This window comes from Eucalyptus grandis, chromosome 10, assembly GCF_016545825.1.
Source record: "Eucalyptus grandis isolate ANBG69807.140 chromosome 10, ASM1654582v1, whole genome shotgun sequence".
Taxonomy (NCBI): domain Eukaryota; kingdom Viridiplantae; phylum Streptophyta; class Magnoliopsida; order Myrtales; family Myrtaceae; genus Eucalyptus; species Eucalyptus grandis.
The window spans coordinates 11,861,264-11,875,935 of record NC_052621.1 but is presented as its reverse complement, the minus strand read 5'-3'; the positions used below and the strand labels follow the sequence as shown (position 1 = coordinate 11,875,935).

Here is a 14,672-nt window from a genome sequence, read left to right as displayed (position 1 = left end):
CCAAATAGCTCTCACATAAGAACACATCTTATTTCCTAAATAAATGCATTATTTATTTCTCATTGGTTTCCTATGCTTTTGAAAACCTTGCAAGAAATTCGAAATATGGACTATAGATCCAGAATCAATTAATCAAATGTTTTTGACTTACATTAATCATATTAGTTTCATATAAACACATGAAATTTGATTACTTTTCTTCTTGAATCAAGTCTTAAATCTGGCACAATTCTTCTTCAAATGCCCTCTCTTTTATAGAAAAAACATTTGGATTCCTTCTTTGTGTTAAGCTTGAGGGGTTATTTTACCATTTCCCTTCTACTTGCCTTGCCATTTGTTCTTTCCTTGTGTTGTCAAAGGAACACTCTCTCCCAATTTTATAAGCAACCTCTTTTCTTCTTAAACACATGGTCATGAGTTCATTTATTGATCATTTACTGTTATGTGTGTTAAAAAAGATCTTGAAAGGTGCGTATTATTGTGCAAAAGTGTTTAGAATGTAGTACACAATGAAGGACTTAGATATCTCAACATCAACATTCTTAATTGAGCAACATTTTCAAGACATGCTGACGCACATCTCTTATACTAGTGAGCTTCAAAAATGAAAACTTTATAATCAAAGTCAAGGCATGTGTTTTTTGAAGTCTCAAATATCATGTCAACAGCCTTCAACAATATGCTGGCATTGTTATGTTGAACAATTGAACCACAAGTACTAGTAAAAAATTTAGTCATTGTGAACATTACATTAAAGTGGTTGGACCACTCTCATTGATCATAAAGTGCAAATTGAGCTTGAGTGCTAGTATCAACAGGAGCAAGTGGTTCGTCTTTCCGAATAGCATAATCAATGTCCATACACCCTAATTGAAGATTGATTTATTCCTTCCAAATTTTATAGTTTTCACCATTCAATTCAGGAACATCACGTTTGAATAGAAATCACAAGTTGTAAAACTACATAACAAACATACATACTTATGTCACAAAATTTGAGGCAAATAAACATACATCATGTTTTACCAATGTAAATCCTGTTACATACTATGAATCAAATAACATATAAAAATTGTATGTGGGCTAAGTTTCTAATTTAAATATATTGATAGTTCCTTTTGCTAATTCCCATGGATTAAAAAAATAATATTGTATTTTATCCTAATTAATCATATTAATATAATGAAAATTCATATGGGATAAAATTCATTGTGTTAATCACAATAAATGTAATTTTCTATATGTGATCCAAATGCTTATAATATATAATTTAATATAATTAAAGATGTGGTAGCTAATCTCTAATTAAATTAAAATATATATTGATCACTAGATATTTTAATTCATGCAAAAAAATTCTGCAAACATTGACTACATAGTAATTAAATAATTGCCAAAACAGTCCATGTAAATCCTATAGCTCTGGAAAGTTGCAAGCGGAGGATTAAATTGAAAATCTTCTCAGTAGAGTGATTATATCTAACTAGTACTACTGACTAAATAATACTTAAAACAATTACTAAACTAGTCTCTCAATAGTTTCACTTACAAAAATATTTTCCATATGGTGGCAAGCGAGGGGGTAAAATGAATTTCTTTTTTAATTTACTAAACCCTATAATAAAAAGGAAAAAAAAAACACCAAGACAATGGCTCTGATACCAAATGATAAAACTAAGTATGATCTAATTATGCATTGAAGAACAAAATTTCGTGCATAAATGAATCGAACGTGGAAAAAATAAGATGAATTGTAACTAACCTCCTGCCATTGATTAAGCTCAGTTGAAAACTTGAAACTGAATTTGCAAAGTTTTGACCCAAAAAAATGGGCACCAAATGATAAAACTAAGTATGATCTAATTATGCATTGAAAAAAAAAATCCGTGCATAAATGAATCAAACGTGGAAAAAATAAGATGAATTGTAACTAACCTCTGGCCATTGATTAAGCTCAGTTGAATCTGAATTCGCAAAGTTTTGACTCAAAAAAATGGGCACCACTAGTTTAATATTCTTTCCCAACTTGACGTGTTTTTCCTTTACGAGAGAGCTTGGCTTAAATTTGTCTCCCATATCTCATTCTTAGCTTTTATAACATCCTTTCATCAATGTTGTTACCCTAATGGTGGGCGATTATCGCGCAAGGATATGAAGGGGTGATAATTATCACTCAGTTAATTACATTAATTGTACTTAATTACATTAATAGAAAGAGGTGACAACTATCACTCGAGGATATGAAGAGGCGAAAAACATGTAATGACTGAAGTGACGTGGAAAAAATGGGGAAATAGACAGGGGAACCAATATATGTCTGTATGTAAAAATCCTTATCATGGCCCTTGCGCTAGACTGCATTTGACTTTTTGACTTTTGAGAGAAATCGGATAGCCACCAAAAAAAAAAAAAAAATCAGGGATAATTTCCTACATTTTCATATTGTTTAGGAACAAATATAACATGTACTAAAAATTCATAGACCACATTGAATAATTTAAGAACAACATTGCACATCGGACTAAAATTCAAAGATCACATTAAACAAATTAAAAATTTAGAAATCAAATTACATATTATGCTAAAATTCAGGAAAATTTGTATTATTTTTCCTTTCTCTCTCTCTTTTGCATGAAGCCTTGATGGATATTCCTTTTATTCTTTTGACAAGTATATTATTATTATTATTATTATTATTATTATTATTATTATTATTATTATTATTATTAGTATTATTATTATTATTATTATTATTGTTCTCAAATCATGGCATCAACTGTGCCTAATCCTTTATATAAATGTAGTGAAGTGTTGAATTAGTTGGATCCCAATGTAAGCTGTTTTCAATTGCTGAGAGGTTAATAAGAAACTCAATTATTAACTCGCCATGATGGACCTGCCTCTAAAGTATGATCATTCACCTCAGGTCAATAATAAGTAACGGTTTCCCTGTTTCTTCAGTTCCACCTCGAGGTCGAGCAGAGCAAACATGGCCGGTCAACATGCGGATCTCGATCCTGCTCCGGCCGTCGACGCCTATGACCACCTCAAACTTGTCCTCCACCCAGACGGCATGGTCACGCGCGGCCTCGACGATCCGACTGTCCCCGCCATGCCCAACCCCGACCAGCCCTTTGCCGTCCGCTCCAAGGACGTCCCGCTTGACCCGACCCGCAACACTTAGGCTCGGATCTACCTGCCTCGCCCGTCACCCCCGCCCGACCGGAAACTGCCGCTCATCGTGTACTACCACGGCGGGGGTTTCATCTTGATCTCCCCGGCCTCCGTGAAGAACCACAATTTCTGCTCCCTCATGGCGGCGAGGCTCGGGGCCGTGGTCGTCTCCGCCAGCTACCGCCTCGCTCCGGAGCACCACCTCCCCGCAGCCTATGACGATGCCGTGGAGGCCCTCCGCTGGGTCAGGACCACCGACGAGGAGTGGCTTCGTGAGGGCATTGACTTCTCGCGGTGCTACCTGATGGGCACGAACGCCGTGGGGAACATCGCGTACCACGCGGGCCTGCGCACATGCACCACCGCGGTCGATCTAGAGCCTCTGGTGATCAGAGGGCTGATCTTGCACCACCACTACTTCGGTGGGTCCCAGAGGACCGAGTCGGAAGTGCGGCTGTTCAACAACCAAACCCTGCCAATGAACGTGGCGGACCTGATGTGGAAGCTGGCACTGCCGGCCGGCGCCAACCGGGACCACGAGTATTGCAACCCGACGGCTGGGGAGAGATCGGGGGAGTGGGAGAGGATGAGAACGCAGGGGTGGCGAGTGGTGGTGGCGGGCGGTGGGGGAGACCCGCTGATAGATTGGCAGAGGAAGTTGGTGGCGGAGCTAGAGGCGAAGGACGTGGAAGTGGTAGGCCTTTTCGGCGGCGAAGGCGATTATCATGGAGTGGAGATACTAGAGCCGGCTAAGGCAGAGTTGTTGCTCAAGAAACTAAAGGCGATTGTTTGAGCCGGCGGCGAGGCTATTTCGGCAGCCGGGGACGGGAAGATAGACGGCGGTCAAAGGACGGATGCCATCTCCCGAATAAAAACAACCTTATTATCTTGTAATTACTTCCAATGGCAATAGACGGTGATGTGATGCACATTTGCTTTTACTCTAGGCCTGTTTGGTTTAGCTTTGAGGAAATTCCTTGGGAGAATGTAAATACCTTTGAAGTAAAGGGGTTTTTCGAAATCTTTGAGACTGTTTATAAACTATAACTGAAAAGTCATTTAGAAAAATGCAAGACTGTTTGGTAAACATGTATTTGAAAAGCCATTTAGTGTGACTAAATTAAGTTTTTAGTTTTAGAAATTTTAAAATTGCAAAAAAAAAAACAATGACTATATAACATTTTACATTTTCATGTTGAGAGTAATGTAAAAGATATATATTAATAAATTTATTTAAAAATTATATTAAAAGAATTTGATTATAGATTAGATGCAAAACTCAAAAAATTAAGTTTTTAGTTTTAGTATTTTTAAAATTGCAAAAAAGAAACAATGACTATATAACATTTTACATTTTCATGTTGAGAGCAATGTAAAAGATATATATTAGTAAATTTATTTAAAAATTATATTAAAATAATTTGATTATAGATTAGATGCAAAACTCAACTTTTGGCTTAGGGTTTTTTAGGTTTTTTTTCAACTTTGAATATTTTTTTTTAATTATTGTAGTATTAACCATCTTCATTAATTAATGATCATTTTAGTGTATTGATAAATTCATTAATTAATTATCAAAAGATAAAAATGATTGATAAAAAAAAAAAGTTTTGGGTTTTTATTAATTTTCAAAAGATAAAAATAAAAAATCCGATGAAACTCCATCACCAATCAACGACGGTTGGGGTGTGAGGAAGATGAACGGTTAAAAAAAAAAAAAGTTAACGGATGAACAGTAGATGTGGACTTGCATTTCCGGAATCTGAAAGCGCAAAGTAAGTCCCCACCTGCTTTGGGCTTTCAGTATTTCAAATGTCAATATTTGACCAAAGACACCTCCAAATCTTTGAATCAAACACCTAAATTTTTCAGGCCCGCAATCTTTGAACCAAACGAGGCCTCTGAACTCTCTCTCTTCTGTTCCGATCTTCGACCGGAGGCCCGATCCCGATCCCAAACCCAAAAGGCTTTAACCTGGATTTTAGCATTGCCGATTAATTCTCGGAGCCAAGCTTCGGTCAGCAAGATGATTCCTTGAGTTTAGCATTTAACGGATTTCTGAACAGGTCCTTCTGCGCTCACTTTGTGCTCCTGCATAATCTCGAACATTCTCAGTCCTAGTATGTAAACCAAATAATATAACGCAAGCAAAGTTCCAAGAAAATACCAATTAGATTAGAAATATTCGCTCCCGTGGGAGTTTTTCATCCAAGAGACTCGATCTTCTTTATGGTTGGAGAGGCAATTTTAGGGCTGAAAGGACCATCGCGTTGAGAATTCTGGGTCAGCTCTTGCAAACTTTTGAATCTTTAACTTACGATGGCTTCTTCCTCTGCCATCTTGGGGAGCTCGGGTCAAGAGAACAGCTTGCATGAAGACTAAAGTCTAAGTTGAAAAGTTACTCTTGCTCGGAAGACACGTAGAGCGTGTTCATGCCGTCATATTAAATCATCCCAGCGGCATCACGCTTTAGCGAATCGTAAAATAAAAAATATGACCGTTCAATAGCCTGCCTTTTTTATGGCCTCTCGGTGCTCCCTCGGCTCCGGCGAACCCCGCAGTGACCTCATTGGGCTCGGATCGAGTTGCCTGTCTCTTGAACCCGTTGGATTTCTTTCAATTTTTGCCCCCCTAACTTACCCAGCGCCATTGCTATGCACTGTGCTTTGATCAAATCTCTTAAGAGGGTAGCTAGGAAGAAGATATCCTAGTCTTCTTTTTTATGGAGGGAGAAGAAATTTAAAAATTAAAAAGAATTTATAGTTCTTAATGCATTATTATTTGCATGTTTCGTAAAATTAGTGTTTATAGCCACATTTTCAAATTAAAGCTGATTTTTATCTTTTTTGGGTGAATATTTCCTTTTTATTTCTGTTCATATGTGAGACCCATTATCATCCTCCAACGAAAGCAAGGAAATCTGATAATTTGCAATTTGGCCAGTGCCCACCTAAGTGAGATATGCACAAGTTCATCAACCACAGCACTAGACAGAGCTTTTAGCTTATCACATCCATATATTTTGCCACCATGTGTCTTCACTGTCAACATTTAAGAGAGAAATACTGTGTTCTTTCAAAAAATCTCCATACCTTTGCTCATCAAGATCAAACAGGGCGCCTCTAGTGTAGTTAACAAGTGATGCTAAGCAAGGTGCACAAGTTCATCAACCAGAGCACTAGACAGAGCTTCTAGCATATCATATACATCGACCCTGCCACCATATGTCATCGCTGTCAACATTCAAGGGAACAAAACTGTTTCTTTCGGCAAATACCTATACCTTTGCTCATTAAGATCAAGAAGAGTGCCTCTAGAGTAGTTGAGATGCTAAGTAAGATGCACAAATTCATGAAGAACAGCACTAGACTGAGCTTTCAGCATATCCTACTCTGCCTCCATGTCTTCACTGTCAACATTTAAGATAAAAAAACTGTTTTCTTTCAGCAAATCCCTATGCCTTTGCTCGTTAAGATCAACCAGAGTAACTCTAGAGTAGCTAACGTGGGTAAAGGAAATTGAAGTATGACAGCAACACATTAAATCTATTTACACCAGTAGCCCAAGCAAAACAGAAGTATCACCTCATATGTCCTCTATCTACTGCGTTTTCTATCCCTATCACTTCCAGATGATTCAGAAGAAGATGAGCTCAAACTTCCCAACTCATCATCTGAGCTTGACGATGGTTGCTGCTGCCGCATGATGATGCCACCATATGTCTTCACTGTCAACATTAAAGAGAAGAAACTCTTTTCTTTCAGCAAATCCCCATACCTTTGCTCATTAAGATCAACCGGAGTGCCTCTAGAGTAGATAACAAGGGTAAAGGAAATTTAAGTATGACAACAACACATTAATCTATTTACATCAGTAGCCCAAGCAAAACAAATGTATCCCCTACTATGTTATCTACTGTTTCCTATCCCTCTCACTTCCAGATGATTCAGAAGAAGATTAGCTTGAACTTCCCAACTCATCATCTGAGCTTGACGATGCTTGCTGCTGCTGCATGATGAGGCGCGGCATGTTCTTCAAATACTCACGCAAGTTCTCAGTTATGCCGCCAAGTCCAATGGATGTGAAGAAGTTGATGGAGAATCTTGTGTTCTTTAGATTGTCTTTAGGAAAAATTGATTCAAAAGAGTCCTGCATCAATGGATCATTCAGGCGTTCGTTAAGCAAATGGATCCCCAGATGCTCTGACAGTTCCTACAAGAGGGAAAGTGATGTCAATGAAAGCCTGTCTCAGTAAACGATAATTATGTTAGCAGTCAGAAGTATTTAATTTGAGATCATAAGGAGTACTGACTTTTGCCAACAAATAGAGCAAATACATAAAGGAGTACCAGAAAACATAACCGTCTCTGTGGTGTATCTATCTAAAACTTAGATGGAAAAAAATGCCCAGCGATCAGGAGTGCACGTTCCACCCAGCATAAAATATTCTTAGATACTAAAAGGAAACATGCCACGTAAACTTATTTCTTGGGTCATATACATATTGTGCCAAAATCAAAGAGGAGAGACCTGACCATCAGTAATTTCTTTCCACCAAAGTAAGTAAAAACAAATAGTCTTCTATAAAGCATTGACGAGTTGTTTCTACCATTATAACTTAGTAAAAGAAACCAACAGTAAGTCTAAAATTTTATCAGTAGGGTTTTCACCCACCTGAAAGAGGAATTTGATGAATATTCGTGATGATGAAGTGGTGTCCTCCTCAGTCAATCGTACATAGGCAAAGATGTGCCATGGTAGAGAATCAGTTATAAGTAAGTGGGCAAAAAATTTTGCCACATTTCGCATGTTGTTGGTTTCAAGACAGTGAATCATTGAGTATTGCTGAAGGAAGCATTTCTCAAAGTTCTCTTGATAAACTTTGTTGATCATGCAAAACCGCTGCCCTAGCAGACCATAGTAGCGGAGGTAAGTACTCTCTTGACTGCAACACTCCAACATCATTATACATAACTCCATCTGCACAGCCCAGAAAACAAGGCAGTAAGTAAAGAAGACAACTAGTTCCAAGGACAGCCAATAAAGCAGCTGATAGACTAAAATAAGAATTCCAAAAGCATTCCATGATGTAAGGAGGCAAAAACACAAAAAGGAAGAAGGCAAAATGTTGAAAAGAATCATAATATGATTAATTTCTCTAACAAATTAGCATGAGAAACTACAAGCAACACATAAATCATTACAATTAGGGTCATCAATGAAAGTTGCAATCAAAGATTTCAACTGAGTCCACTAATGTCTAGCTTAGAATAAGCTTAGCATCCCTCTTGAATGCTCTCGCCCCTGTTAGGCTATGAACAAGTCAATTTTAGAAAACTCTAAACTCTGCAGAATCAAAACCCCAGACACTCAGTCATGCAACCAAGCAAAACTTCATTAAAGTAGCTTTACATGCCATCTACCATACTAACTGCAGAAACAGTGAAGCACTAAATGCTTCCAAATAAAAGAATTCTACTTTCAAGCTATCTGGTCTAAGCTGCCGTATGCCTTATCAGCCGAGTCAAATAAAAATGATGAAGCACAATACACGAAGGAGATGAAAAACCAGAAGTGTCAACAAGATCTCAATATTTCATCTATTCCATATCTAGTCAAAACTCATGTGGCACAAGTAACGCACAAGAAAGTCTTCTAATAACCATACATATACGTACAAATTGATTAGTAATTTTAATACAGGGAGCATATGAAATACAGAGACAAATTAGGAAAAGCAAAAGCACCATTTTTGCATCCATGAAAAAAAAAAAATGGATATAAAGATTCAGAATTGCTGCAGTTTCAAAGTCGGTGCAATGCACAAAAGCCACACGAGTCTATCCTCGTTTACGGATGAATCGTAACATGCAAGTAAAAAGCTCTAAAAGTTCAGGCATAAAAGCAAGTTCAAAAGAAAAATTGTAATCATCTAACTTCATCGCCGGTTTGGGACGAAGGACAAAAATCAGCAATATTTACTTATATTCTCAAAATCAATGGACATGAGTGATCAACCTTCTTAGAAATCAAGGGCAAGAAAGAAGACAGGTATTCAAATTTGGCAGCAAGAAATGAAATGTCGTCTCACCTCTTGTCCAGCTTCTAGTTTAATTTGTGATAACTTATGCCCTGCTTCCTCGAAATCACCACTGGACATAATCGTTTGATATATCGTTCTCCTCCGGAGATTTACAAGATCTGTCTCTGTCTCATCTTTAATTTTCATCTGTTCATCCTCTTCTTCATCAAATTCCTCAGCAGATCCATCTTCTGAGCCTCCTTCAGAATCTTCTTCCTCCTCACACTCATCACCAAGGATGGTTTTCTTCAATTCTTCATAACGCTTCTCGTTCTCCACGAACTGCAGATTAGGCTTGAATATGTCTGTACAGAAACAAGTATGACATAAAACAAAAATCAGACACTTGGATATGTGGATTAGGGATTATAAGTAGCTTCATGTGACTGGATAGGCAAATAGATACCAAGAGTTATTTCTGGATCGATGTCCTCCTGGAGTGATATCTCGTGTGTTAGTCGATCTTCTTGCTCTACAAGGTCCAATTCTGGACGAACTGCAGACTGCATGTACACAAGGAAATTTAAGTTATGATAGTATAAGGCTTAGGCATGCGCACTCAAGTAACCTCTCCATACCAAAAATTGTATTTTCTCGCCCTATCGAGAGATTGGAGATACTGACCTGAAACTTAGCTTTTCTAATGGCAAAGAGGCCTTCAATCAAAAACTGAACTCGCTTATCTATTTCGCCTTCATGCAGAATTCCACGAAACCGTTCAAAGATACCTGAAAAATTATCAGAATTAAGAGGCCATGACACAAGAAAAAAAGCAAGGATTGCCAGCATCATTACCTGGTCATGCACACTAAATATTATAAATTATCTCCTTAACTACATACAAGTAATAATTTGAAAGATACGACAAGTCTATAAAAAGCCTTGGGATATAGCATGGTGACACTTCATTTATGAATGATATACGTTAACACTTCCATCTCCTTTATCATCTGCAAGTCTGATCTGATAAATTCTACTGCAACCATTAAAGAGAACTCTCCAATAGATTGCCTAACAATTTGAAGGGTAAAAACATATTAATTCTATCAACTAACACAATAAAACACTGCAAGTATAAATACAACAGAGGAGACCCCTCTACAATGATGATACATGCAGACAATCAAAAAAAGAAGAGCAACGAGCTGGATATATATAAACTTCACCACATATACCTACCATGTAGTCCTTTAGGAGATAGGTCTTGCAGCATGGAACCACACTCGGTCACAAAACCAACAGCAACCTCCACACTGTCATTGGTAGGATTTTCCAGCAGAACAGTGAGCAGCTCCAAAGCAACAATCTCATGAGCCACTCGCTGGTTGACTAGATGTGCCAAGAATTTAACAGCAGCAAGCAATGGAGGCTGTTCAGAATACAACCAAACGAAATTAAAATCAGAAGTTTGAATAACCAAAGAGATGCTCATGAACTAAGAAATCTGAACCTAAAGGTGTGTGGTCATACCTTGTCATTCCGCTTAAAAGCTCTCTTGAGTTGCAAGAGAATCCTCCTCAGTAGAAGGTTGCCAACCTCTGGAAACTTTGAGTTGACGACAGAAACTAATGCGGCAAAAACATCCGTGAACTCTGGAGAAGCCATTTGCGACTTCATACACGAACGGCAAAACAGACCTCTTCCACGGATGAGATTCTCAGCAAAAAGTTCAGGAATAATATGCTTCAGGTTTGTTGCATTGACCTTATTGACCAATCCGTTTATACTCTTCCTTAAAGCATCCCACGTCAACCGTTGATACTCAATGCTGCTTTTATCTTCCACCTCTTTCATCATTTGGGCCGACTTAAATGGAGGAATGTAAATTCCTCCACTTCTGCCCAAGTTTGATGCATCATCCCACGATGCTGGTTGCTCTGATCTCCAACTATCAGCGTTTCTGCCATCTATTCCCTCTTTCTCACCATCTGTTCCCTTTCCCTCTATCTCATCCTGCTTCAAGTCACTATCATACCTCTGTCTTCTTTCCGGTCCATCTCTCCTCTCATCCTCTTCCCTTGCTCGACGAGAACCTTTCTTCATCTGTTGCTACTGGAAAGATTACCACAAACTGCAAATATCAAAAAGAGAATGGTACTCATTAGGGTGATCTCTTCTTACGGTCACAAATACAAAACAAAGAATGAATTTCTCACAATAAAATCACCCAAAAGATAAGCCGGCATATCACTAACTTACAACTAATCCATGCAAAATGGCAAAATCAGGCAGGAGATGTCCAATGGCTGCCAGTTCATAACTTAATATTTACAGATTACTACTAGAAAGAATGGCTCATTACAGATTACCACTAGAAACAAGACAGCCCGATTCACAGAACAAACTTGCGAGTGCCGAGATTATCTAGTAAGAGTGAGATCATGGATGGAACAGACTTCCACATTACCACCAACTAAGCATGCGAGTTAGAACAACTCTGGCCACCACCATCAGGACGATTGAACAGGAAATCTGACCCAAAACGTATGCATATTTTTAAAAAATCAATACTTGAAAAGATTTTCAAAAAAAAAAAAGGCAACGTCACGAAAAGACACGAAATCTCCAAACCCACAGCGAGAAAATCAAAGACAGACCACCGTCCACCATCGATTCCGTCCGGGCAACCATGTCATGCAATCGCGAATGAGGGGTAGGGGGCGGGAAAAAGAAGCTGGGTTTTCATCACATTACTCGCAGTCGCACCCAACCCACAAAAGCAAAACAGGAATTTGCAATGGCGGAGAGAAATTCCCGTACCTGCGACCCTCCGACGCCGATGGGTAGAGGCGAGTGAGGCGAGATGCGAAGAAAGCGAGAGACTTTCCGCCAAAACCGGAGAAGATCGAAGCGGGAAGCAGCGCAACGAGAGAGGAAACCTCTTCTCCTCTCCTCTCCTCTTCTCTTAGGACTTTCCTCTTTTCTCTTTGACAGCCGCGTTTGGGCGCGAAGACGAGATTTGCATTAAGCAAATCAGAAATTTGGGTTTTTATTTATTGAATATAGAAGTTTCTTTTTCTGGAATTTAAAGAAAAACACTATATTTTTTCCTTCCTTAAAACAATCCACGATTATGTAATGAATATTAATGCTCATCGTTCTTCAGCAAAAATAACGAGACTTTGAAGTATTGAACTTTCTTTCCCAAGGAAAGTATTTTGAAATTATGGATACATTTTTTTCACAAAAAAAAAATGATTTGAAAAATAATTTGTAAAAAATAATAGAAAAGTTGTATCACATAAAAAATGAATATATATATATATATATATTACCATCTTCCACAAAAATATTTAAGCATAAATTATTATCAATAATCACAATATTTTTTATAGATTAATTATTTCTAATGATATAAATGATCATTTTTAAGAAATATATTTTTCAAATCATCATTTTTCACGAAAGAGATAGAACGTACATATAAAAGTTGCTAATTTCCGAGATGTAAGTTATCATAAAGAGGAAAACATATGGTGAAAAAAGCTAAGAGGAAAGACTAGATCTATTGATCTAATCTCTGGAGTTTGTTTTCTAATGCTATAATTCCACATTCCTCAACCACCTTTCAAAAGGAAAATTACACAATCTAAATCTCACGCTCTATATATATATATATCATGAGGCCTCATCTTCATGTCTTTACTTAGCATGGCTATTTACTAATTGCCAAAGAAACTGAGTTTAGTTTAGGTTGACATTTGAATAACAACATATGATTCGATTATCTATCTACCTAATAATTAACCAAGGGTTAATTGATTAATGCCAAGTGATTATAACTCCCACTTGAAAATTCCTTAGATAGGGTGAAGTCACAAAGCATCTAATTAAAATCTAATCCCCATCATCAAACTATCTGCCGAAGGTATCATGGCAATCCATAATCCATTCAATCTCAAACAAAATCAAATGGACATGCATTAAAGCTAAATAGCCTTGGAAATCATCGAATGAATTAGTTGACCAATAGGTCAATTTCTCTGTTTTTTCCCTGATTTTGACTTCTAAGCTTTAATTCAATTGAAGGCCTTAACGTATTCCAAATCAAGTGATTCTAGTTACCAATTAAAGCTTAGGATGTCCTCTTCAACTCATTAAAATTATTTCTTCCTAATGTGGCCCAATTGATACAAAAAGTTCGATTTTAGCCGGATTGCTCTAGATTTGACCCTATTTCAACCAGGTTCTTTTAAAATAAAAAAAAAAAAAAAAAGTTAAACGACCACCAAATGGACAAACGGCTCATTACACGCTCTACAACTTTATTTTTTAAAATTTTATAAAATAGCCCTCTAACTATTTGAAATTATGCAATTTACCCGCAATGACTATCTGTATCAATTTTGTAAGTCAATTCCCACTTTGACCTTATTCATTCAAATTGACCGACTTATCCTTGCTAAAATTTAATGAAAATTTGGGTATTTGCAGTTTAGGACCTCTCCTAGAAGTTTCATATTTGAGCTTTTGTAAACTAGCCCTCAAACTATTTCTTATTTGCGAAACGAAATTAATTGACTCGGATACAAAAATTTTCAGATCAAACTCTAGGCTACTTCAGTATTTTCAAACTAGACTTTCACAACCTTAATGACATTCAAAATTTATGAACTTTATATCAAATTAAAACTAAGAATCTAAACTACAATTCCTCAGGTGACAAAGTTTCCTAATTCTATACAGACTTTTCCATAAATTCATTAAACATTCATATTCTATACATTGAACACATTGATCCCACCTTCGATTAAGTTGATTCAACACATTCAAACATATCTTCAGGTATCAAAGTTTATCATGCATCACTTAATTGAATCACAATTTTAAACAATCATCACGAAAGTATCTTAAATGGCTCACAAATTTTAAAGGACACTTAGCACTCCTGCAAACATGACCATGTGCACAACTCAGGTCTTGTTCTTAGACCTGAAAAGGCCTTTTTGCGAGCCGCCATCATTGCCGCCGACGTCTTGCTCCACGTAAAGGCACTCTCTAACCTCCCTCCGGAGAGCTTCGGCGACGGGGGTGGTGTCGACCGGGCGTTACAAGCCGAGGACGAGCTTGAGGGCTTGAGGGCTTGAGCCGCCTCCGCTGCGAGATAGTGAGGCATGGCAAGGAATAGGTGATAGTGATGTGGTTGAAGACCCTGTCGAGGATGCTGTAGTGGCGGTCCGCCGTGGGGACCGCTCCCCGGAACTAGTCCCACTCCGACGCGTCGTAGCTGGGGACGGCGGGGTGGGTATGGTTGAGGTAGCTGATTAAGACGGGGAAGCAATTGACCACCATCATCGGTCCTCCACGCATACACATTAGCCATGATACTCACGAGTATAGTCAACGACACATAATTAATCTTTATATATATTTGAAAATCCGAAACTCAACGAGTTTAAAATTTATTCTCCATCTT

General features: G+C 37.8%; 2 protein-coding genes across 2 annotated transcripts; one reads left to right on the top strand and one right to left on the bottom strand.

Annotated features, from left to right (window-relative positions):
• Nucleotides 1-3,313: 3,313 nt before the first annotated feature.
• LOC104423536 (probable carboxylesterase 120) lies at nucleotides 3,314-3,967 on the top strand. Its single transcript, XM_039302809.1, has one exon. It carries the CDS (start codon nucleotides 3,314-3,316, stop codon nucleotides 3,965-3,967), a length of 654 nt encoding a protein of 217 aa, XP_039158743.1.
• A 2,535-nt stretch (nucleotides 3,968-6,502) lies between these two features.
• LOC104421762 (pre-mRNA-splicing factor CWC22 homolog) lies at nucleotides 6,503-12,167 on the bottom strand. The gene is made up of 8 exons (XM_010033838.3): nucleotides 12,017-12,167; nucleotides 10,727-11,327; nucleotides 10,436-10,625; nucleotides 9,881-9,984; nucleotides 9,663-9,759; nucleotides 9,266-9,561; nucleotides 7,849-8,154; nucleotides 6,503-7,386 (listed from the first exon to the last, which is right to left on the bottom strand). The coding sequence occupies exons 2-8, from the start codon at nucleotides 11,297-11,299 to the stop codon at nucleotides 7,132-7,134; spliced, it is 1,821 nt and encodes a 606-aa protein (XP_010032140.3). The 5' UTR covers nucleotides 11,300-11,327; nucleotides 12,017-12,167; the 3' UTR covers nucleotides 6,503-7,131.
• Between the last annotated feature and the right edge of the window lie 2,505 nt (nucleotides 12,168-14,672).

Bases quoted from the DNA above. Each gene is read 5' to 3' on its own strand.
- LOC104423536 (XM_039302809.1), top strand. From the start codon at position 3,314: ATGGCGGCGAGGCTCGGGGCCGTGGTCGTCTCCGCCAGCTACCGCCTC.
- LOC104421762 (XM_010033838.3), bottom strand. From the start codon at position 11,299: ATGAAGAAAGGTTCTCGTCGAGCAAGGGAAGAGGATGAGAGGAGAGAT. The intron at 10,626-10,726 runs GTATGACCACAC...TATTCTGAACAG, and splicing joins CTTTTAAGCGGAATGACAAG to CCTCCATTGCTTGCTGCTGT. The intron at 9,562-9,662 runs GTATCTATTTGC...GTTTCTGTACAG, and splicing joins CGATCCAGAAATAACTCTTG to ACATATTCAAGCCTAATCTG.